The sequence below is a fragment of the Podarcis raffonei genome, chromosome Z (genome assembly GCF_027172205.1).
Source record: "Podarcis raffonei isolate rPodRaf1 chromosome Z, rPodRaf1.pri, whole genome shotgun sequence".
NCBI classification, from domain to species: Eukaryota; Metazoa; Chordata; class Lepidosauria; order Squamata; family Lacertidae; genus Podarcis; species Podarcis raffonei.
Window position 1 is genome coordinate 23,434,505 of NC_070621.1, and position 23,313 is coordinate 23,457,817.

The window sequence follows — 23,313 nt, forward strand, 5'->3', positions numbered from 1 at the left end:
CTACAGGGAACCAGGCAGAGGGCCTTCTTGGTAGTGGCACCCACCCTGTGGAACGCCCTTCCAGCAGATGTCAAAGCAATAAACAACTACCTGACATTCAGAAGACATCTTAAGGCAGCCCTGTTCAGGGAAGTTTTTAACGTGTGATATTTTACTGTATTTTTGGTTTCTATGGAAGCCGCCCAGAGTGGCTGGGGAGGCCCAGCCAGATGGGCGGGGTATAAATAATAAATTATTATTATTATTATTATTATTATTATTATTATTACTCCAGAGGTTGCCAGATTACAACTCCCTTTGTGCCTGACCCATAGATTGACACTGATGGGAGTTGGAGTAGTATAACAACATATGGAGAATCTTAGGCTCTACATCCCTGGCATAAAGACTGGCCTTCCATTACTCTGATATTTCATTTTGTTGTGTTGGGGAAATACTGGGGTTCCAGACCGATACCCTGGGCTGCCTGGAACAGCCAATAGAATTCATACACTAATTATCAGTCAAACAGGAGGTCATTATTTAGCATTGCAAGGGACACTAATTAGGCTGAGAGGAAAGTGCCTCATTGGATAGAAGATACAGCAATATTTATACTTTAAGAATTCCGAAACAACAGCTATGTGTCCGGCTAAGTCATGTGGCATATCAACTGACATAGCAACAGACTTCAGCCTTACTCCTTCTTCCAGCAGTTTCTCCTGCAAACACAATATTCACATTCATTTCCTCAACCATTCTCTCACACATTTCAATTCTATAATGTCAGTTTCTCCCACAACATATTTTTAGTCCTTTTTCATTGCATCTCTGCCCTGTTGACCAGTCTCTTTCCTCTTAAATTGTTATGAGTCTCTATCATAACAAATATTAAAAACAGATGTAAAATATATCTTTATTATGTGATTATGAAATGGGCTAGGTTGGAAATGTAAAATAAAGTTACATAAATACACTAGAGTTAGATATTTTACTGAGGGTTTGTACTTTGTTTATAATTACCATCTGCAAGGGTCACAATGAATATTTGCTGAATATGACTTTAGTTACTTAATGAAGGGTGTTAACTGCTTGCAAAGTTAATAATCTTCTTGCATGTGTATTATAAGATGCTTGGGTGATAACAAAAATATTCTCTTATAAGTTTGTATTAGAAATTGTCTAAGGAAGTGACACAAATATCTGTATCTGTTTATAGTTGCAAAACTGCTCAGCTTAAAAGCATCTCTTCTCAGACAGCTTTGTCAATGTCAAGCAATAAATCTGTCAGCAGACTGAAAATGAGTTTTGAATTGGATCATAAGTTGCAAAAGTATCATTAATGTACCCAATGACATCAGTCTTAACTGGGTGGGTGGAGAGTGGATCAATTGCAGGTAATTTTAAATGGTCTTACAAACAAATGTCTTCAGTTATCTAAAGTACATTACTTATATGTAAATATTGTATCTTTTACTACATGAAATTTGTATACATTGCAGAGTGAAGTAGTGATCTCATCTTTTTAATTAAAAATTGATTTGATGGTTTGAAATATTACCTAATTTTAAATTTTTCCTTTCTACCTTATCAAGTAGGAAGGGGCAGAATTTGTTCTGTAAAGATCCTTTGCAGCACCTCCCGTAGTTGGAAATATTGGGATAATTTGTTGACTTAACACATTTCACACAACTCCTGCCACTGTTACTGAACAGTGGTTCATAGTTCTTATTCACATCAGTAAAGGTTTACCAACCCAAGCCACAAGGCAGAGAATGTAAAGTCAGACTAATTAATGACCTCACGTGAAGTGCACATTGCAGGGGAAGATCTCTAACCATAGAAAAGCACTATCGTTTGCCCTCAATCATTTTCTTATTGAGGCTGCCCTGGTGAGAATTTCATGGATAAAATTTGAAAGATACTGTCTACCACTTTTTTGTTAAACATATTGGCCCTTATTTCATCAACGATAAACTTTTAAAAATTTTAAACAAAACAGGCAAGGAAAAGAGTGAGCTGTGACATCACAGTTTTCTCCCAGAAGACCGGACTTGGATCAGTCTGCTGGTGTAACATTCTGATAAGCATTTGTTTCTTCATTTTAGGTATCTTCTCTTCACTACCGCCAAAAGACCGGCCTTGCCCCCTGATTGTAAACACGCCAGATGTTGGGTGCCATGGCTGAGACTGCAGGAGAAGAACCGGTCTTCAAACTTGGAGAACGGTGCCATGAGTGTGGGCAGCTCCACTTGTTGCTAGACAATCATCTTTATAACTTCCAGGATGAAGTGGATGATGAGCTCACTTGCCATATTTGCCTTCAGCCTTTGCTGCAGCCTATGGACACACCTTGTGGACACACATACTGTTTTAAGTGCCTTGAGAACTTCATGCAGGAGTATGACTTCTGCCCTATGGATCGGAAAAAGCTGTCCTTCCAGCAGTGCCGGAAGTCTTCCCTTTTAGTGCGGAATTTACTTGATAAGCTCATTGTCCTCTGCCCCTTTCAAGAAGATTGTAAGCACACTATGCAACGGTGTGAGTTAGAGGCTCACTTGCAAAACAGGTGTGTATATGGTTCAGTAGTGCCATTAACTATACTTGCATCTTATCCTCTCTGGCTCCTTCACCTTTATTAGTAACTTATAATTTCTGTTTATTTTTGGCCTGAATATTGCATATATTAACAATAGAGGGCAACTGGGCAGCATTCTTAGTTAAGAAATAGATCGCTTGACTGCTAAAATATGTTAATGGGCTAGTTCCCATTTTTCGAATGTATGTATACATGTGGAAGTTTTCTGTTTCTTTTTTTATAATAATATTTATTAAATTTTCTGTTTTAACAATCCAATAAAAACCACATTAATAACATTCCAAATTATACAATAATCAAACAATCCAAATTTTATGCCAAATTATAAGTCTCTGGTTAGCTTTCCATGCCCTGAGGTTCGGGGGGTGATGATGATCTCACATTTATACTGCTTCTCTTAATTAGTCCAGGTAGTTCCAATAAAACAATCCAATGTTAATCCTTCATTTATTTTTAACAGCCTCTGAGTTCGTCTGGCAAGCAGGTTAGACCAATATAGTATGTTTCTGTGTGGGTGTTTTAAATAGCGGGCCAGTCTTATGAAAGTGCCATCCTTCCTCTTTCTGGAGTAATTTTAATTCCCCTTTCCTTTCCTGACATAATCATAGTCTTATGTTATGTGTATGTGCTAATGTAAGCCATCTTTCTCTAAATTAAAATTTTGACTAGTGAAGAAAGCTATATGGATAGTTTCAACAAAAATGTTTTTACATTGTCAAACATAGGAAGTTTTTTACTACAATCTTAGCCTCACTTCTGAGTAGACAATGTTAGGATTGTACTGTTAAGTTGCAAAGCTGCCGATGGCTCTCACAAGCACCTGCATTTGAAGAGCTGCTGGTCTAATTGTACTTTAATTGTTCATTTGGCAAGTATTCACACAACAAGCTGATAATTTGTATTATTTCCTATGGGAACATTTCTAATCCATGAGATGTCTCTTCTCTATCCCTCCCTGGTTTCTGCCTGAGATCGCTGCAGCCAATCAGGAAAGACCAAACAAAGGGAAAACATCTGTCCTCCCTGATTCTCCAATCTCTCTCCCTGCCCCCTTGAAATAGTTTCCACCAGCCAGCAAAACACAAGAAAGAAGTGGCAAACTCTAGCTGATTGGTTATTTGAATTCCTTGTGTTCAGATAACTGAGATTTCAGATACCAAGCTTTCCAGTAGTGGCACCTGCATGTATTACAGCCTTTCCACTGTAGGTTGTGGTGTGCCTATAACATTTATTTCAGTACTAGACTGTAAACAGAACCTATCTTGGGTTTAACATATATATCATACACATCATGAGCTAATAAAAAGAGCAAACGTGTTTCAGTAATTTGAAGGCTACGTGTTTGTTTCTAGCAGAACACCACACTTTTTTTCTGTAGCTGTAAATACCTTTGCTCCTAGTTAACTACTGTTGATAATGGATCTGAAGACAAATCATCCTATAAATTAGCCATTAAGGTGTAACATAGCAGACTGGTGCTGATACAGCCAGATTGACTGAAGACTGTCCAGAGGGCAATTGAATTAGAATTTGGGTATGTCTGAATGTTACTTTTTAAAAAAAGTTATTTTTTCTGATATAGTGCACACTAAAAAATACTTATTTTTTAAAAATACCAAAACAATTCATAATTTGTAAAACAGCATTGCAAACAAAGTCCAGAAATTTAAAATATTCTAATATTTTGTCCTCAATCTCTTAATTTTATAATGTTTTGGCGAACTAAGACCTTATTAACTGTTTCTAATTAGGCTATGTATTTAATGAGCCCTGTATCACTCCTTAACTGATCCAAAAATGATTAAGTTGTCTCCAACTAAGTTTTACTCAGAGTAGACCTAATGGACCTAAATTAGTCACGTTAATTATTTTGAGTGAGTCTGCTCTGAGTAGGATGTGCATTGGGTACAACTCACCCTTCCTCAAGCTGGTGTGTGGACAGCTTGTTATTCTGAAAAAACATTTTTTAGATGTTTTGATTTATTGTTTGTTTGGTTACCACCCTAGGCACCTTTGAAAGGATGAGCAGGATATACATCTAATAAATTAATAAACAGAAATGGTAGTTCAAGTCAGACTATCCTGGAAATGGGCCATGGATTTGTGACTTACCTCCTTCCTTCTCAGTTGGCTTGACTCTTATCTTATTCAACACAAACAGTAGTTTGAACATTTGCCATCTCTGCAAACTGAAAGTGAAGCCGAGAGAGTAGGATGGAAGAAAATATGTGAGACTGCTGCTAATTTGGCTTTTCCATTGAGCCAATGGGTTATAAATGGATAATCTATTTACATTTAAGACTTAAACCCACCTGGTAACACCTGGTACAGAGTCTCAAATAAACATGAATAGTTACGCTTCCTCTGAAACATGGTTCTCCTAACTAAATAGAGTGTAGTTCTAATGTCCTTCTGAATCAGTATCATTGAGGAGTATTTCTGAAGTATATGGCTTGAGGATTTTGGTCATAGTGCTTTGGTGGGCTGTATGGAAACTTTTGAGTTGAGGAATATGGATGCCAAGTCAAATATAAAGCTACACTGGAGATATAGTAGTTCACCACTAGCTGATGGATTTTTTTTAATTTAGAAGATGAGGTGCTCCCTAGTTAATTTTTGCCCTAATTGTCAAAACTGAAATACACACTAATGATAATGCTTGGCAGCATTACTGATAAACCAAAGAAAAAAGGGGAATCCTTATTAACATAAATGTGAACTTAGTGCCAACAAGTCCTCATTTTGACTCATCAATGTGCACCCCCCCCCAAATACCCCTAAGCTCTAATGCATCTGTGAGTCTAAATTTGTTCATTCCTTGGCAGCCCTAGACAAAGAATAACAGTTGAAAAAAATTCTTTGAGCTAAGCAAACTTAAATAAATGAATCACTGTAACCTGTTATATAATTGACTTGACAGAAATCATTAGAAAATATATGGGCACCTCTTGAAAACTAAAGGCGTGGACTACCAATATGCTTAATTCACAGCAATTCTTTTGCTCTTCTTCAGTCCCAAATATTTGCTTATGCATTAAAAGATGCATATATTGTAAATAACATACAGTGCTTGATTAGCAAACAAGGGAGCAAATGAGAGTTACTCCATAGCAAATGAAAGTAATGCCTTTCTCTCCTCTCTGATTTCTTAAACTTACTAATTTATTTAAGCTGACAATGACATCTGCATGTTGGATAGGCAAACTACGTGAAAGAAAACATTCTGTCGGTGGAAACTGTGTGGTTGTCAAAACTTGTGTTGCTTCGTGAAGTACTTTCATGTCCCTATCATAATGGTGTGTAATGAAAGATACATCTCCTTTCATAGATGTTTTCCTTCTCGTGCAGGTGTCCTGGGTTCAAGAAGTTCAAAGCTCATCTTGAAAGGAAAAAGAATCCTCGCTTCAGGTTGAAGGCAGATTCTCTTTCCAGACAGGAAGCGAGTACTGTAAAGGAGCCTGAGATATTGAACGCAGTGCCGTCCCTTGTTTCTGGAAGTTCAATAGCTGCAGTGGTTTCCCTGGAGACACCAGAACCTGGATTGATTAATCCAGCCTTTGATGGGAGTGAAGAAGGTATGCATTCATCTCTCAGAATGAATTCTATGGTCAGAGAAAGCAAGTCTGCCTTTGCAAAAATTATTTTAGTTTTCATTCCATCTGATAAGTTTACAAAAATGCATTAGTTTGTGGTAAAAGAGTTGAAAGCTACAGTTTTATAAGCAAGGCTGCTCAAATTGTGGTACAGTCAGACCTCAGTTGTCGAACGTAACCCATTCCAAAAGCCTCTTTGGCTTCTGAAATGTTTGACAACCGAGGCACGGCTTGCGATTGGTTGCAAGAGCTTCCTGCACTCAAGCGGAAGCTGTGCTGGACATTCGGTTTCCGAAAAACATTCAAAAACCCGAACATTTACTTCCGGGTTTTCAGTGTTGGGGAGCCGAAAGTTCCAAAATGGAGGCGTTCAGAAGCTGAGGTTTTGCTGTACTGGGGGCAGAACCCAATTTTCTAAGAATCTTGACTTTATTTTTTAAATTTTTTTAAAGGTAAGTTGCAAAGATACATGTTTGAAAGTGTGTGAACAATGCATTTGAAATCTCAGAAGCCAAATAAGTAGCTTTGTAGGATTTCTAGTAGTTTGTAAGCAGGGATTCAGTGTCTTGCATAGATTTTTTACTCTCCTATGAATAATAAAACCTAAATAAGAGGAAATAGTCAAATAGTCATTTGCATTGTTTATATAGATTGCATAGTTCAGATTTTCTCAGTACAGGAGTTCCATTGGAGCAGTATTTAAGTTTTTAAGAAGTGTAGAATACATAGCCCTGTTTATTTAAGTTTCTATTTCAGTTTATTTATTTCTGTCCATAATAAGCACCCCGTGGCGGGATGCGCTCCCGTCGTTCGGTCCCAGCGCCTGCCAACCTAGCAGTTCGAAAGCACCTCCGGGTGCAAGTAGATAAATAGGGACCGCTTACCAGTGGGAAGGTAAACGGCGTTTCCGTGTGCTGCGCTGGCTCGCCAGATGCAGCTTGTCACGCTGGCCACGTGACCCGGAAGTGTCTGCGGACAGCGCTGGCTCCCGGCCTTTAGAGTGAGATGAGCGCACAACCCTAGAGTCTGGCAAGACTGGCCCGTACGGGCAGGGGTACCTTTATAATAAGCACAGGTGCTGTTGATTGTACTATATTTGTACAATACATATCCACAGATGAACCAAGGAGAGGGGACAAAAGTGCACTTTTGGAAACATTCTGTATAGTACACTTTTGTTTCTGTTTTGCTAGGAATAAAGGAAAATTACCGGTAAGTCTTAGGAAATGGAAAGTTATACTTACTTTGCATACTGGGCTGTTCAGAATCAGTGAAATAGGTCACCAGTATTTAAAATTTCTAGATGTGATCTGCAAGTGTGTCTCCTTTGTCTTCCCTCTCCCATCTCTGATTCTCACTTTCAGATTTACCCCAAAGAGCCAGTCTTTTAGCAGAGACAACTACAATTGAAATTCACCGAGAAGACCCTGAGGAAGAACTTGGGATGCGGATAGTTGGGGGTAAAGACACCCCACTAGGCAACATTGTTGTCCAAGAAGTTCTTCGGGATTCAGTTGTTGCTGCAGATGGAAAAATAGCGCCTGGAGACCATATCCTGGAAGTAGGTTTGATATAATTAAAAGGCTTCAGAGTAAAATTACAAATCAATTCCAGGACACTAAAATGCAAAATCATGTTTGAAAATTAGTTTGTAAGGGGAGGAGATATATGGGAGCATTTTGAAAGTATTTAAACTGGTGTAAAGATTTGGAAGAAAAGAATATCCACTATAATAAGAATCTATTCATTTAAGTGGATATCAAACTATCCTTAAAATGACGAAGTGACAAAACACTAGGAATGGACGGATTCCTCACTGAATGGTATAAGTCATATATAGATATATTGGCACCAAAACTTCATCAATTATATGATGAGATACTTCATGAAGGTATTTTGTCAACAATATTTAATCAAGCTTACATTACAGTTATTCCCAAACCAGATAAATACCATACACAGTGCGCAAACTATTGCTCTATATCCTTGATCAATGTTGATATAAAGATCCTAACAGTGATTCTAGCAAATAGAATTCAGCAGGTAATAGCAGCGATTATCAAGAGTGACCAGACTGGCTTTATAAAAACAAGCTGCAGATGATATTAGTGGTGGATTTGGTAGCTCTAAATAAAAATAAAGACCATTTGTAATCACATCACTAGATGCTGAAAAGGCTTTTGACAAAAATCTATAAACATGGAAGTAAAGATAAAGGTACCCCTGACCATTAGGTCCAGTCGCGGACGACTCTGGGGTTGCAGCGCTCATCTCGCTCTATAGGCCGAGGGAGCTGGCGTTTGTCCACAGACAGCTTTCGGGTCATGTGGCCAGCATGACTAAGCCACTTCTGATAAACCAGAGCAGTGCAGGGAAATGCTGTTTACCTTCCCGCTGGAGCGGTACCTATTTATCTACTTGCACTTGATGTGCTTTCGAACTGCTAGGTGGGCAGGAGCAGGGACCGAACAACGGGAGCTCACCCTGTTGCGGGGATTCGAACCACCAACCTTCTGATCGGCAAACCATAGGCTCTGTGGTTTAGCCCACAGCGCTACCTGCGTTAAGTAGCTTCACTTAAATTTGGATTTCATTGGATTTTATAAAATGGATTAAAGTAACGTATGAAGCACCTGCATCAAGAGTCAAAGTGAATGGTATTATGTCTGCCACTTTTCCCCAGGCCCGAGGAACTAGACAAGGATTTCCACACTCACCATTGCTTTTTAACATTTGCATTGTGAGATTTACAGTGTAGTTCATAATACATTCAAATATAAATTAGTTTTATTTGCTGACAATATTTTGTTTATTTTGAAACCTCAGACTAGCATTCCCATTTTGATGCAAATGATTGATGCTTTTGGTAAAATATATGGTTATTCTATTAATTGGTCCATATTGGAATTGATGCCAGTAGGTCAAAATCTGATTACACATTCTTTCAAGAAGTACAGTAATACCTCCGTGAACGTCTGCCTTGTCTAGTGTCCATTCTGGCGAACATCCACGGCAAACCCGAGGTACCCGAGGTACCACTGTATTATTCCCAGACCACATTAATATAAAACTTCCAGTTTTTATGTCAGGATCATATTTCCAAAAGATAAACTTCCTGTTTAGGAAAACTGATAGATGAGGAAGATGAGTTTTACAGTTATATTGTTTTAAGACAAAAATATCTACCAGATGGGGCCCAGTGGCAGTACCTTCAGTTACAACATCTCCTAACTAGTTTGTATGGCCCAGCAGCTTTCTGAGTCTTAATCTTATATTAAGACTAAAACAGCAGAAAATAATATTTAGAATCTATTGCACTCCTTCATGTCTGTATTAAAAAAAGGATTTGCCAAGATTGCAAGATGCTAAAGATGTGGTTCCCCCTAAAAAGTTTCCCTCTACATTTTATAGAAAATGTGCTAATTTAAAAATAATATATACTATAAAATAACAGTTGTAACAATATATTAAGGCAAACATTTATCAGTTTTAGACCTTTAAGTTGTAGTAGCAGTTGCCAGGACATTGCCCTGTTTGCCTCTACATAGTTCCATCTTCCAAAGGCCTTCTGGTGGTTCCCTCACTGTGAGAAGCAAAGTTACAGGGAACCAGGCAGAAGGCCTTCTTGGTAGTGGAGCCCTCCCTGTGGAACACCCACCCTTCAGATGTCACGGAGATGATGAACTACATAACTTTTAGAAGACATCTGAAGTTAGCCCTGTATTGGGAAGTTTTTAATGTTTGATATTTTACTATGTTTTATATATGCTGTAAGCCGCCCGGAGTGGCTGGGGAAACCCAGCCAGATGGCTGGGGTAAAAATAATAAATTGTTATTCTTAATTTTTAGGCATTGTGATATATTTGTATATCATGATGTGTAGCTGGTGATATATCGTGCTTTTGAAAGCCAGACATCACCCATGCCTATCACCCAAAGGGCTTTTGTTTTAGCAGGATTCAGTCTGTGTGCTTCTTTGCCCTCATCCAGCCTATGACTGCGTCCAAGCTCCAGTATAAAACATGCACAGCCTCTCCTGATTAAGATGTAATAGAGAAATAAAAATTGCTGAGGAAATTCGAGAGGCAGGAACGGACTGGTTGCAGTATCATCAGATAAATGATTTGTTTAGATAGGACAGGTGGAGGGCTTTTATGACCCAAAGCTCACATCTTGAAAGAAAGATTATTGAGAGTAAAGGAAAAGTGGTTTTCAAAATGTACAAGTTATTATTAGAATGGGAAACAAAAGATGAACTGGTAAAATCAGCTATGATTCACTGGGAAGAGATATAGGTCATAATATAGATATGAGTGCATGGGAGAAACTGGATTCTTTTAAAAATGTTACACATTGAGGGTGAACTTTATGAAAATGATTTACAGGTGGTATCTGACACCGAGTTAATTAGCAAAGATGTATAAATCTGAATCACATATCTGTTGGAAATGTAAAGAAAAAGAAGGTACATTTTATCATCTGTGGTAGACATGCAAAAAGTTAAGACTTACTGGGATATTATATATAATGAACTGGGAGAAAATGTTTCAAAAGACTTTTGTTAAAAGCCCAGAAACGTTTCTTTTAGGTATAATAGACATAAGTGTATTTAAAGACCAGAAATCACTTTTTATGTATACAACAGCAGCAGCATGAATGGTATATGCTCTGAAGTGGAAAGAAGATACAATACTAACAAAGGAAGAATGGCAGATGAAGTTAATAGAGTATATAGATGTGGCAAGATTGACAAACAGAATAAGAGACCAGGATGAAAAAGTATTTAAAGAAGAATGGAAATGTTTTGTAGACTATTTGAAAAATTAATGTAAACATATTAAAAAGTTAACAGTAGAAGAGTAAATTCAGCAGTAAGAATTATTGAGATATAAAATTGAGAAAAAGAAAATGTTGGGAAAATTAGAATATGCAATGGAAAAGAAATTAATAAAATGAACCATGGAAGGGGGGAAGGGAAGTTGAAAATAATTGTGTGTTTTATATTTGGATTATTCTTATTGCTTCAGTTGTAAAAAGAGAAATGATTTTTAGAAAATTGAAAGAAATTCTTGAGGAAATGAACTGCTCCTGTGAAGGGCAATCTATCTCCCTTCATTGCTCTTATTCTATATTTTCTTTTTCTTTTTTTCCTGGAAGAAGGGAGGGACAGGGTATCATAGTGCAAGGCTCTGTACCAGGTAGTATAGTGATCAACTCTTTGTTTTTATTTTCTTTCAAGGTGAATGGCGTCAACATCAGCAGTGTGACCCATGCTCAAGCTATCTCCTTACTGCGTCAGCGCTGTGCTGTGTTTCACTTCATAGTACTGCAAGAGAAAGGGTTTACCACCAGAACTGGGCAACTGGATTCCAGCCGTTCAGTAAACCAGGAAGTGATCCATGTTACCCTTGTAAAGAGAGACCGATCTGAACCTCTTGGCATCAAATTGATCAGAAAAACAGATGAGCCTGGGATTTTCATTCTGGACCTTCTAGATGGAGGCTTGGCAGCCAAAAATGGGAAACTTAGTCGGAATGATAAAGTTCTCTCTATAAATGGCCAGGATCTAAGACAGGGAACTCCTGAAGCAGCTGCACAGATAATCCAGGTAACCAACTAAGTCACAGGTGGGGAATTTTGGGCCTGTGGTTGAATTTGGCTCTCCAGATTGCTTTACAAAGGTAAGTGTTGTATTTGTTGCATGGGCACTTTTTGCCTTTGGCCCCCAGAATGTTAGCCATGAGAGAATTCAGCACTCTGGCTGAAAAAGATTCCCCACCACTTGCTTTAAGGAGTGCCACAGTCAACACTCTAATTAAACTTATTTGAATTTTCAAATGTTGCAAGAGGGAATCCTTGGTAATATGAAGAGATCTCTTTCCCAGACCTGCAAGTGGGATCTTTTTATTGATGATAATTGAACCTGGTTTATTTACTATTTATTTTTAACTCTCACAACAAAGCAGTGATCTGTCTCTTCCTTTTGCAAACTTGGAAGTTCAGTCTTCAGCTCGTTGTCTTTGCATATACTCTATGCATAGACACACAAACAAAAATAAATTGATTTCACTGTTTGCCCCTCTCATTTCTGTTTTAATGCAATATGCCTGTAAGCTATACAAGTGAAGAGTTTAAATTAGTGCTTCCTGTTGAATATTTAAATCAATCCACTCTGTTTGCCCACTTCGTTGCAGTGCTGTCCTGTGCTTGATATGTCAAGTTTTAGAATTAGATAGGCATTGATTGAAATATGAGTAAGCAAGGGTTGTCTCCTGGTTTGTAAACCATAATTTGGAGGGAGGCAGTCTTGTATCTGCACTGGATCTTTAAAAGTGCTGAACTAACTTCAGCATTCATATTATAATTATATTATAATATTGTTGGCATCTTTCTCAAGAGACAGTGGAAGTGTGTGCCATCGGGGGTAAAGTCAAACCGTTGGAGAGTTACAGCTCCTGTTGTGGCTGTAGAGACCAGCATGGAAGAGACATGTTTTATTTCAGCTGGGGCAGATGAAGGTGTCTGGTTTTGCTGGGGCAGATACACCATGATGTTTCTTCTCTCTGCACCCCTCCCAGCAGTCATTTCTCCTTTGTTTTTTGCTGTCGTCTCCAGGCACTACGGTCATCTGCAAGGGATTCCCATATGGTGGGATTAATGTTGCCAGCCTTCATGTCAGATCGCATTTAGCCAGTGCTTCCCGCCCCCCCCCCCCGCCCCCCGGGGCACTCAAGCGTACGCAGTACCAGCACTTCTATTTTTGTTGTTAAAAAGTGTGGAACTTATGTAACTACTTCATGTACCGGCACCTCTTTTGGGGGGAGGGGGTGTTAAAAAGTGTGACACTTAGAGTAACAATTTCATGATGAGTACCGGCAACTAGTTTTCTAGAGAAAAAGCACTGAGATCCTGCCATCTTCCATTCTATGTACATGACCAAGCCAGTGTAGATCTGGGAATGTGGGCTTAGAAAAGCACTTATTTGTTTGAGACTCTGTCTCAATATATATAACTTAATATTATATATACATTATAATATACAAATCACCTATTATAATTTTTCTAGTGACACACTGGAGAGATCCTGCAAATTTGCATGCTTGAACATTATCATTTTAAGCTTCCTTCCTTTTTGGCTTTCTTGACAGACTTGTGAAGCGAGAGTAAACTTTGTTGTTCTCCATCAGTCTGGTGTGCAACTCCCAGAAACTGTTGAAGATGGCAGCGCATCAAACACCAGCAGCAGTAGCAGTGGAGGAAGCCCAGTGCATCGTCGCAGAAGACCTGAACAGAATCATTATCAATGGAAGTCCAATTACCAGAAGGTATTGGTGATTTTAAGTTCTGGTTTTGGGTAGGGATTGGCTTGATTTCTTTCCTCCTTGAGTACTGGGTATTATGCAAATAGCACCACCAGATATGAAAAAAGGCCAGACAGTGAGTGATAAAATATGGGTTTATATTAAAAACAACTCCACATTCATGATCTCCTGAGCAAATGATGTAGATTTTGCTTACAGGTCGAATATTTTTTACGGGAAAAGAAACTGTCTTCTGAAAAGGGTCTCTCCCGCCCCCCCCCGGCTTTCTACACTCAAGAAATCCTTTAAACAACAACCCATAGACTCATTATTAATGAAACTGCTGTGTGTTTGCCATGGCATCTCAGTGTTCCATTGCAGAAAATTCCAGAGCATATTTTAGAGGACATGCTTGGTTCATGAAGGTCACATGGCTTGTTGGGCCATGCTGCTGTTCAGCTTTAACTGAGAGTATGGTCTTCAACACTAGTAAAATGGGGCAATACATTAATCTTGAAACCTGCCATCCTGACAACCTTTATAGAAACATAACCAGATGCTCTCCCCTCCTCTTGTAAGGGGAACTTGAACAGAGTGTCATTCTGATGCCAGTCCCTTGCAGATTGTTGTTTGTTTAAATTGCCTTATGTGTGAAAAAAATCTTATTGAACTGGTTGAGAATCTTTCATGTGGTGTTTTAATTTTTCAGTCAAGTGCTTTATAGTTTGATGCTGTCAAAGCTGTTTGTGCAAGAAATTTATCTCTCCTATATTCATTTTATTACATTCCTTCCTCATGGCCTGACAGGATGACTGGACTTTTAAAAACACTTTTTTCTTGAGTTTTATAGGGTGGTGTTGGTTAATTTGGGGTTAGAGGTAAGATTTTCAATTTTGCTCCATACTGACCTGCCCTCGTTATATTGGTTATAACGATCATTACCATTAGAACCATTGGAGGGATGTGGGTGGCGCTGTGGGTTAAACCACAGAGCCTAGGACTTGCTGATCAGAAGGTGGCGGTTCAAATCCCTGCGACGGGGTGAGCTCCCGTTGCTCAGTCCCTGCTCCTGCCAACCTAGCAGTTCGAAAGCACGTCAAAGTGCAAGTAGATAAATAGGTACCGCTCCGGTGGGAAGGTAAACGGCGTTTCCGTGCGCTGCTCTGGTTCTCCAGAAGCGACTTAGTCATGCTGGCCACATGATCCGGAAGCTGTACGCCGGCTCTCTTGGCCAATAAAGCGAGATGAACGCTGCAACCCCAGAGTCGGCCATGACTGGATCTAATGGTCAGGGGTCCCTTTACCTTTATGTTGAGAAAGGTGAACTGAAAATGTTAATTGGAACTTGGTAGTAATTGGGTTTGTTCACACAGCAGTAGTTTAGTGCTGTGTGCGCAAGCAGGAACAAAACCATGAAAATCCTTGAGTTCATACTAGCATTTAGTTTCATTTTCACAGAATCCCAATTAACGAACCAAAGCTTTTGGCTTAAAAACAAGCTGGTCAGCTTCTTAACAAGCCAACTTCAAAACATGGCTAAATGCCAGCCAAGTGCTTTCCACTGCATGGGAGAGTAAGTGGGAAGGCAGAAAGGCACTAATTGGTTTTGTAATTTGAAATTATTAGTAGGAATCTACAGACTTCCCTGTAGAATGTGAGCCAAAAGCAGTTGCAGTTTAATCACTATGTGATTGATATAGTTGTCATATTCTATTGCTTTTCATATATATATATCAATTTCCCAAATTTTGATTATGATTATTGTTCATTCATGTTGGATCCACACTGCCTGACTGCTAAAACTCTTATAACTTGAAGCACATATCCATTAAATAACACCACAAAAATCATGTGTATGCTGCGGAAATACTATAGCCAGTTACTACTCCATGCTGTGCACACAACAAGGGCAAATATGATCTAGTCATTCAGTGTATTAAAATATTGAGTAACCATATGTAGTATCATCTGGGTCACATGGGATCCTTTTGCAATTCAAACAAGCCTGGTTTCTGTGAAAGAGGTGCTAAAGTTGTGCATCCCCAATGGTTTCTTCCCATCCATTTCCCATTCTCTTTAGCCATTTCTAAATATATGATCATCACACAGCCCTTAATCCCTTAAGGGCGGGGGGCGGGGAGAGAGAGAGGGAGAGAGATAGAGCAGAAATAGCTAAAAGTGGTGATTCCTTATCCTAAAATATCAGGGTTTTAAAACACTAGCTTCATGGAGTTATTTCCCCCCACATCCTGTTTTTTGCTATCTTATTAATATACATGCTGTTATTTCTCTCCATTCTCCTCTTTCAGGCACTCCCTCAAGGTTACCTCAGCCAAGAGAAGTTAGTTAACATAAAGAAGGAGCCAAAAGAATCTCTGGGAATAACTATTGGAGGTGGAAGAGACAGTAAAAATAAACTCCCTATTTATGTAACTAGCGTACAGCCTGTTGGATGCCTCTTCAGAGATGGTAGAATTAAGAGAGGTAAGATGCTTTGGAGTGCCTGCTTTTTAAATTTGGTACATGGGCTAGCATTAAGAGAACAAAGTGCCAAAGGTTTAAATAGCTATACAGTGGAACCTTGTGTTACAGACGGGATCTGTTCCAGAGGCCCGCCCGTAACATGGAACTGACACAAACCAAAGTGCTGCATCTGCACACACGCATGGTGCGATTTAGTGCTTCTGCGCATGCACGAGTGGCGAAACCTGGAAGTAACCCATTCCGGTACTTCCGGGTTGCCCGGGGACGCAACATAAAAGCACGTAACCTGAAGCGGACACAACATGAGGTATGACTGTACAAAGAAATGGTGTTTATATATATATTCATATATATATATCCCCGCGGGGTGAGCTCCTGTTGCTCTGTCCCAGCTTCTGCCAATCTAGCAGTTCAAAAGCACACCAGTGCAAGTAGATAAATTGGTGCCACTGCGGTGGGAAGCTAAACAGCATTTCCATGCGCTCTGGTTTCTGTCAGTGTTCTGTAGCGCCAGAAGCAGTTTAGTCATGCTGGCCACATGACCCGGAAAGCTGTCTGTGGACAAATGCCATCTCCCTTGGCCTGAAAGCGAGATGAGCACCACAACCCCATAGTCGCCTTTGACTGGACTTAACCATCCAGGGGTCCTTTACCTTTTTACCTATAAATATAATGTTATATATTATAACTCGTTCTTTTTTTTTTTCAAAACAGGAGATGTACTGTTGAGTATAAACAATGTTGATCTGACTCATCTTAACTACAGTGAAGCAGTCTCTGCGCTGAAATCAAATGCAGCACTGCACACAGTGACATTGAAAGCCTTGGAAATTGTGGTAACGGAAAAGACATCTGAATTTACTGAGGCACAAGATACCAGGGAAAGTGGGTTTAGCTGGGCTAGCTGGGCTCCTCTCTGGATCATGTGGCTTGGATTGCCTAGGTAAGTATTTCTGCTTGATGTCACTCTGGGAAATTTTCCCAATAACGGTATGTTAGTTACATTTTAGTTGATCTATTTTGGTTAAAATATTGTAAACGAAAGTATGACTTGCTTTGATCAATTAGTCTTGCCTATGAAACTAAAGCACATAAGAAAACCAAAGCTTTCAGTACTCCCAGTTGTGCCTTTGGAAAGTGATGCTTGAAAGTATTTTTAAAAGAAAAGAATTCTAAAATGTACTGAGAAATCAGTGACTAAGAGATTGAACCAAAATTAGCTTAACTATGGTTTGGCCTGATGTCTGAATTAACAAACCATGATTAGGGCCATTGCCCTGCTTTTTCCCAGAAACTGCAGGCGAGAGTAAATTTATAAAATTTAGAGCACAGAATGCAAAGGAAGACAAACAAGTCAGCCCATCCCCCAGTTAAGGAATTCAACTGATATAAAGCAAATCACCTCCCTTTGCTCATTTAAATGGGCCTTAAATATCCATTTTCTTACCATGGCTTTGGGAGGCTAATTTGTGTTGCCAAATGCTGGCTTTTTTAATGTGCTAGATGGGCTTTTTGTTGGTACATTGACTTGCATATTTGTGAGATGGAATTGGATATTACTTTTAACTGGTTTAAAAATTGAAGTTTTGGGATTTATATTTGTATGTAGCTGCAAACCTGTTTGAGTGGCATCTTTGCTAAAAAAAAATGGTCTAAAAGCCTTTTAAATATGCCTTTTTTAAAAGTTATTAAAATAAACCATATTTTCCTACCTCTCAGATGTTTTGAAACCATGGTTTGAGTTCTAACCTATGTTTACCAATTATTAGAAATCATAGCTTGATTGAACTGATCCCCTCTGTCTTAGAAGGCAGAATCAACATTAAGTTGATGTGGCCTTTGTGGATTCAGGCTATAAAATATACTCCAGGATGATGCTGCCAGATGTGAAGACAAAAGTGAGTTTGCCATCAAAGACTCCTGCATCTCTCCTTTGTCCATAATATGTGATACCACTCCATTGTAATAATAATAATTTTTATTTATACCCCGCCCTCCCCAGCCAAGGCCGAGCTCAGAGCGGCTTACAAGCAATAATAAAAACAAGTTGAATGAATACAACTTAAAAACAAAATTAAAATACATTAAAATATTAAAATGTAGCCTCATCGCAGGAGGAGAAGGAAAGGAAAAAAGAAAGAGAGGGAGGGAATCAAATTGGCTCCAAGCCAAAGGCCAGGCGGAACAACTCTGTCTTACAGGCCCTGCGGAAAGAAATCAGATCCCGCAGGGCCCTGGTCTCATGAGGCAGAGCGTTCCACCAGGCTGGAGCCAGAGTTGAAAAGGCCCTGGCTCTGGTTGAAGCCAATCTAACTTCCTTAGGGCCCGGGACCACTAGGATGTTGCTATTTATGGACCTTGAGGCTCTCCGTGGGGCATACCGGGAGAGGCGGTCCCGTAGGTACAAGGGTCTTAGGCCGTGAAGGGCTTTAAAGGTCAAAAGCAGCACCTTAAATCTGACCCTGTACTCCACCGGGAGCCAGTGCAGTTTGAAAAGCACTGGGTGAATATGCTGCCATGGCAGAAACCCCGTGAGGAGCTTCGCTGCAGCATTCTGCACCCACTGGAGTTTCTGGGACAGCTTCAAGGGCAGCCCCGCGTAGAGCGAATTACAGTAGTCAAGCCTGGAGGTGACCGTCGCATGGATCACTGTGGGCAGGTCGGGGCTTCAAAAATACACAGCATAGTTGCAGCAGAAGAGCTAGTGGAGGCATGATTGACAGAAGGGGAATGGAGTGGAGTGTTGGGTGGCATTAGAATGAGTGACCGTAGAGAGTGTTGATTTGGAAACAATAGCCAGCCTCTCTTTGACTGTTGATTTGAGGACTGTTTATACCTTTTCTATTTTAGAAGGCATAGACAACAAGCAAGTTGTTCATATAGTGTGGGGGCAAGGCTTTCAACCCATTTTGAAGAAATCACCAATAATTTTTTTTGGTAGTTCCAAAATGTTTAGAAAAAATGCCCTCTCCTTTTGGATTGGTCCCAACTTTTTTACAATATTTTAAAAAATATTATATGGAGAAAAGAATGGACAAGTTCTTTTCCAACCAAGGTCACAAATAAGCATTTTACAGGCATAGCACTGCATAACATAGTTTTCAAAGCTAGAGCAGGCTTCCTGGATGTGTGTTCCTTTCTCACCTCCTTTCTAGCCATTAACCATAGCTTCATGTAACATGGGTACTGACACAAACTATAGTGCTCTTATAAACCAGTGACTGTAGCTGTTGTTTGAGATGTGTTTGCAAACCATTACACTCAGGCATCACTTTCCAAACACAATGTGTTGCCAGTCAATTGTTTGCTATGTGAGCATTCGCATAGCAAGCTGACTATTTCCATTATACCCTATGAGAACATTTCTAATCCATGATTTGTCTGTTCTGCCTCCCTCCCTCCCTGGTTTCTGCATGAAATGGCTGCTGCCAACCAGCACAATTAAGGAAGTGGACAAACTCCAACTTTTTGGATATCTGAATCAGCTGTTTGTGTAGTGAGGTTTGGGTATAATTCTTTGTGTTCAGATAACTGAGATTTCAGATGAGCACTCTGATAGTGGGATCTGCATGTATTATGACAGAACTAAGGTATGGGGAAATTGCTTCAAAAGAGGGGAGGAGGGAGCATTTGTTTAGAAAGCGCAGTTTGTAGGTCAGTGTTACATCTTCACTTGTCACAGTATATTGTGATGGTGAAAGGGATCCAAAATTTATTCTCAAATGCTGGGAATTTTGTGACTTTGGAGGGCATTTTATAATTCTGAAAATCCACTCCAGCCCATATTGTTACACATATACTATATATATATTTAAAGTTTAGTACAAAACTCCATTTCAAAGAAAGGTCCTGATTTGGGTGTTTGATCAAGGTCGCCTTTTCCAACGTCGTATTTGCTTTTGATCAAAGAACCTGCATGCTGAATGCAGTCTTTGTTTCTGGTGCATGATCCACCAGAAACCAGATATTGATTCTCAGGCAGCAGTGCTGCTACTGACAATGATCTCATAATTGTATTGATTTCAAGGAATGCTCAAATGTAGCACAGACTTGGCATTTCCTGCTTAGCTTCCTCTAACACTAGACGGGGTTAAGCCAGGAATGCCATAAAGGTGAAAGTTAATACAGTCTCCACATAAAAAACGAAAGTGGGAATTCTATATGGAAGCCAAAGAGTGCTCTCTGTTTTCTATTTCAGTCACCTCCATTGCTGTCAAGACATTATCCTGCGTAAAAGCAACTCTGAGAGCTGGGGATTCAGCATAGTTGGTGGGTTTGAAGAAAACAAAGGGAACCATCCATTCTTCATTAAAACTATTGTGCCTGGAACACCTGCTTTCTGGGACAGAAGACTGAAGTATGTACATACACTATTGTTTCTATTACTTTTGCATTCTTTATGAAATATATGGTGTTGCAATGTAATGACTCATTTTGATAAAACTACTGCCCCGGTTACTCAGAGTGAGATGGGTTTTTCATAAGAGTGACTGGTGAGGGCATTTTATCCCATAACACCTGTTGCAGAAACAGAGAAATTACCAATTTTTAGCAGAAGTATACAAAGCCAGAGAAATAAATCTCTCTGAGGTTTGGTAACTCTGTTGTGCTCCTGTACTGCGTTGAATTATCTAATTTCTCCCTAATTACTGTAATGAAGGCTGCTTAGAGGTATGGACAGATTTCTGAATTATGCAGTGGGACAGCTACCTCACAATGGGCAAGTTCTTTGGGCTCATGAGCATTTCTAATTATTTAAAAAGGTTAACTAGCAAGTCTGTCATTTTTTGCTAAGCAATGTACTTGATGTTTTAGCACAATCAGTGCAGACCAATTGCTACTGTACCAATAGGGACATATATCAAGAGCATTACTAACAGTACTTTTGCCTTTTTCTTTGACTAGATGTGGAGATGAAATTGTGGCTGTAAATGGAGTGTCTGCCATGGGAATGAGCAATGCTGAATTGATTCCCATGCTGAAGGAACAACGGAATAAAGTAACTCTTACTGTGGTGTCCTGGCCCGGAAGCCTTGTTTAAGACATAAACTCAGTATAATTTTGGGACTACTTTGGTACCAGATTTCAAGGCTTTGAGTGATGAACCAACCAAAGAAACAGTGAACTGATTTAAGATGGCTTTTCTCAAGACTGTCACCTAGAATCCTATTCCTATGCCAAAGGCAAACTGCTTATTTTATTTTTTATTTTATTTTTTTACCCAGCTTCCTGGCAGACAGAAGCCATGCTTCAGTGATCAGTTAATGTTTTTGTTATGTAACTATTGGACGTTGAACATATGAAATCTAAACTACAGCCTGTTTCTCCTCAACTCACATTTTAATCCCCCGATAAACTGCTTTGGAGTTTGTTTTTACAATCAAGGGGTATATAAATTTTATGAATTATGAATATATATATGAGTACAAGAGAAACCTGTAAAAACGGTTTTCATGATTACTTATGGCTCCTGGTAAATTCAGTAAACATTGGCTAATGTCGCAGGTGGCACTGCAGGTTAAACCACAGAGCCTAAGACTTGCTGATCAGAAGGTCGGCGGGTTGGAATCCCCGCGATGGGGTGAGCTCCCATTGCTCCGTCCCTGCTGCTGCCAACCTAGCAGTTTGAAAGCACGTCAAAGTGCAAGTAGATAAATAGGTACCGCTCCGGCGGGAAGGTAAACGGCATTTCTGTGTGCTGCTCTGGTTCGTCAGAAGTGGCTTAGTCATGCTAGCCACATGATCCGGAAGCTGTACGCCGGCTCCCTCGGCCAATAAAGCGAGATAAGCGCCACAACCCCAGAGTTGGTCACGACTGGACCTAATGGTCAGGGGTCCCTTTACCTTTTAACTTTGGTAGCTTTAAAGATGTTGATAAATAAATCCTGCAAGTCATTATTAAGGTCTGCCTTACCAAAACTATCGTCTCCTTTTCATGCTTGGTAGAAAGGATATGTGAATGCCAACTTTTGGGTAAGACTCACAAGATGTTCTTCCTCCTTTTTTTCTGCTCTTCTGTGCCTTGTTGAACTTGAGACCATTTGCAATGTAAAGCTTGTCTCTGAGCATTTGTGTTTTTTGTGTGAGGACATGATGCACTAGTGTGATGCCTACTGCACCAGCCTTCTTCTGCTTGAAGACAGGATCTTTATTGCTGATGAAAATGAACTGAAGGACCAATGGAATAATGTTCCTGTTGATGCATTAGCAAGTAGAGATCTCTCAACATTTATTTGTGTTACCGCTGCTTGTTGCAATTCAGGCTCTGGGTGGCAAGTTGCATCTCATTCCCACTGTCTCTCTGAAAGAGTTGGGGATTGGCATCTAAAGCCAGTGATGGGAAAATTCTGCAACTTGAAGAAAGTTGAATGGATGGCCCCTGTACCAAGAACAGAGACTGTGTACAATGACTGAATGTAAGAGAAATCTGACAGGACTTTCAGTGAACATATCATAGAACCAAAATAAATGTAATGGCAGCAGACCCATGTGCAGAATTAGGCCTGCTGCAGAACTGTAAAATACTGTATGTGTAAATTTAAACCCCAACACCCCTTCTCACAACATACTTCTTCAAAAAATTATGGCCATGCTTATACTTCCGGTCACATAACTAGCAGGGCAAAAATGGCTTAAAAATAATAATATGGAGGGAAATGTATGGTTGCTGAAAAGCATGCATATCCATCCAGAAATGCTGTGTTTTAAATTGTCTCCTCTGCATCCCCTACTCCCGACTTTGTAAGGGATCTTGCCACTGTACTATCTAGTTGTGTGCTTGTAGAAGGGGAGACAAATAGCTGTTATGACAATTTTGTGTAGCTTGGGATGGAAACCCCATCAAAGCCTATCCATTCTGCTATTGTCCTTTTCCCACCCCACAATGTGATTTTTTAAAATGGCATTACTTCTCTCAGTATTGGGGCTCTCCTGCTTCAATGTTTTAGTGTTTAAGATCCAAGTAGCAAGGTAAGCTCAACATCAAAAAAACGAAGATCATGGCCACTGGTCCCATCACCTCCTGGCAAATAGAAGGGGAAGAAATGGAGGCAGTGAGAGATTTTACTTTCTTGGGCTCCATGATCACTGCAGATGGTGACAGCAGCCACGAAATTAAAAGACGCCTGCTTCTTGGGAGAAGGGCAATGACAGGCCTAGATAGCATCTTGAGAAGTAGAGACGTCACCTTGACAACAAAGGTCCGTATAGTTAAAGCCATGGTTTTCCCAGTAGTGATGTATGGAAGTGAGAGCTGGACCATAAATAAGGCTGATCGCCGAAGAATTGATGCTTTTGAATTATGGTGCTGGAGAAGACTCTTGAGAGTCCCATGGACTGCAAGAAGATCAAACGCATC

The 23,313-nt window shown here is 39.7% G+C and overlaps 1 protein-coding gene across 2 annotated transcripts in view; it reads left to right on the forward strand.

Moving 5' to 3' along the window:
- Positions 1-23,313, forward strand: part of LOC128406204 (ligand of Numb protein X 2-like) — a 42,163-nt gene that overhangs the window by 16,854 nt on the left and 1,996 nt on the right. Inside the window, exons 2-10 of one of the 2 annotated variants that reach the window (XM_053373319.1) lie at positions 2,088-2,548; positions 5,927-6,153; positions 7,536-7,732; positions 11,411-11,779; positions 13,359-13,496; positions 15,782-15,956; positions 16,671-16,899; positions 20,155-20,313; positions 20,862-22,925. In XM_053373319.1, the coding sequence (XP_053229294.1) occupies positions 2,148-2,548; positions 5,927-6,153; positions 7,536-7,732; positions 11,411-11,779; positions 13,359-13,496; positions 15,782-15,956; positions 16,671-16,899; positions 20,155-20,313; positions 20,862-20,997 (2,031 nt within the window). In that variant the 5' untranslated portion in view covers positions 2,088-2,147 and the 3' untranslated portion in view covers positions 20,998-22,925. Of the gene's footprint in view, positions 1-2,087; positions 2,549-5,926; positions 6,154-7,535; positions 7,733-11,410; positions 11,780-13,319; positions 13,497-15,781; positions 15,957-16,670; positions 16,900-20,154; positions 20,314-20,861; positions 22,926-23,313 lie in introns of both variants that reach the window. The other variant, XM_053373318.1, reaches the window with a different exon arrangement.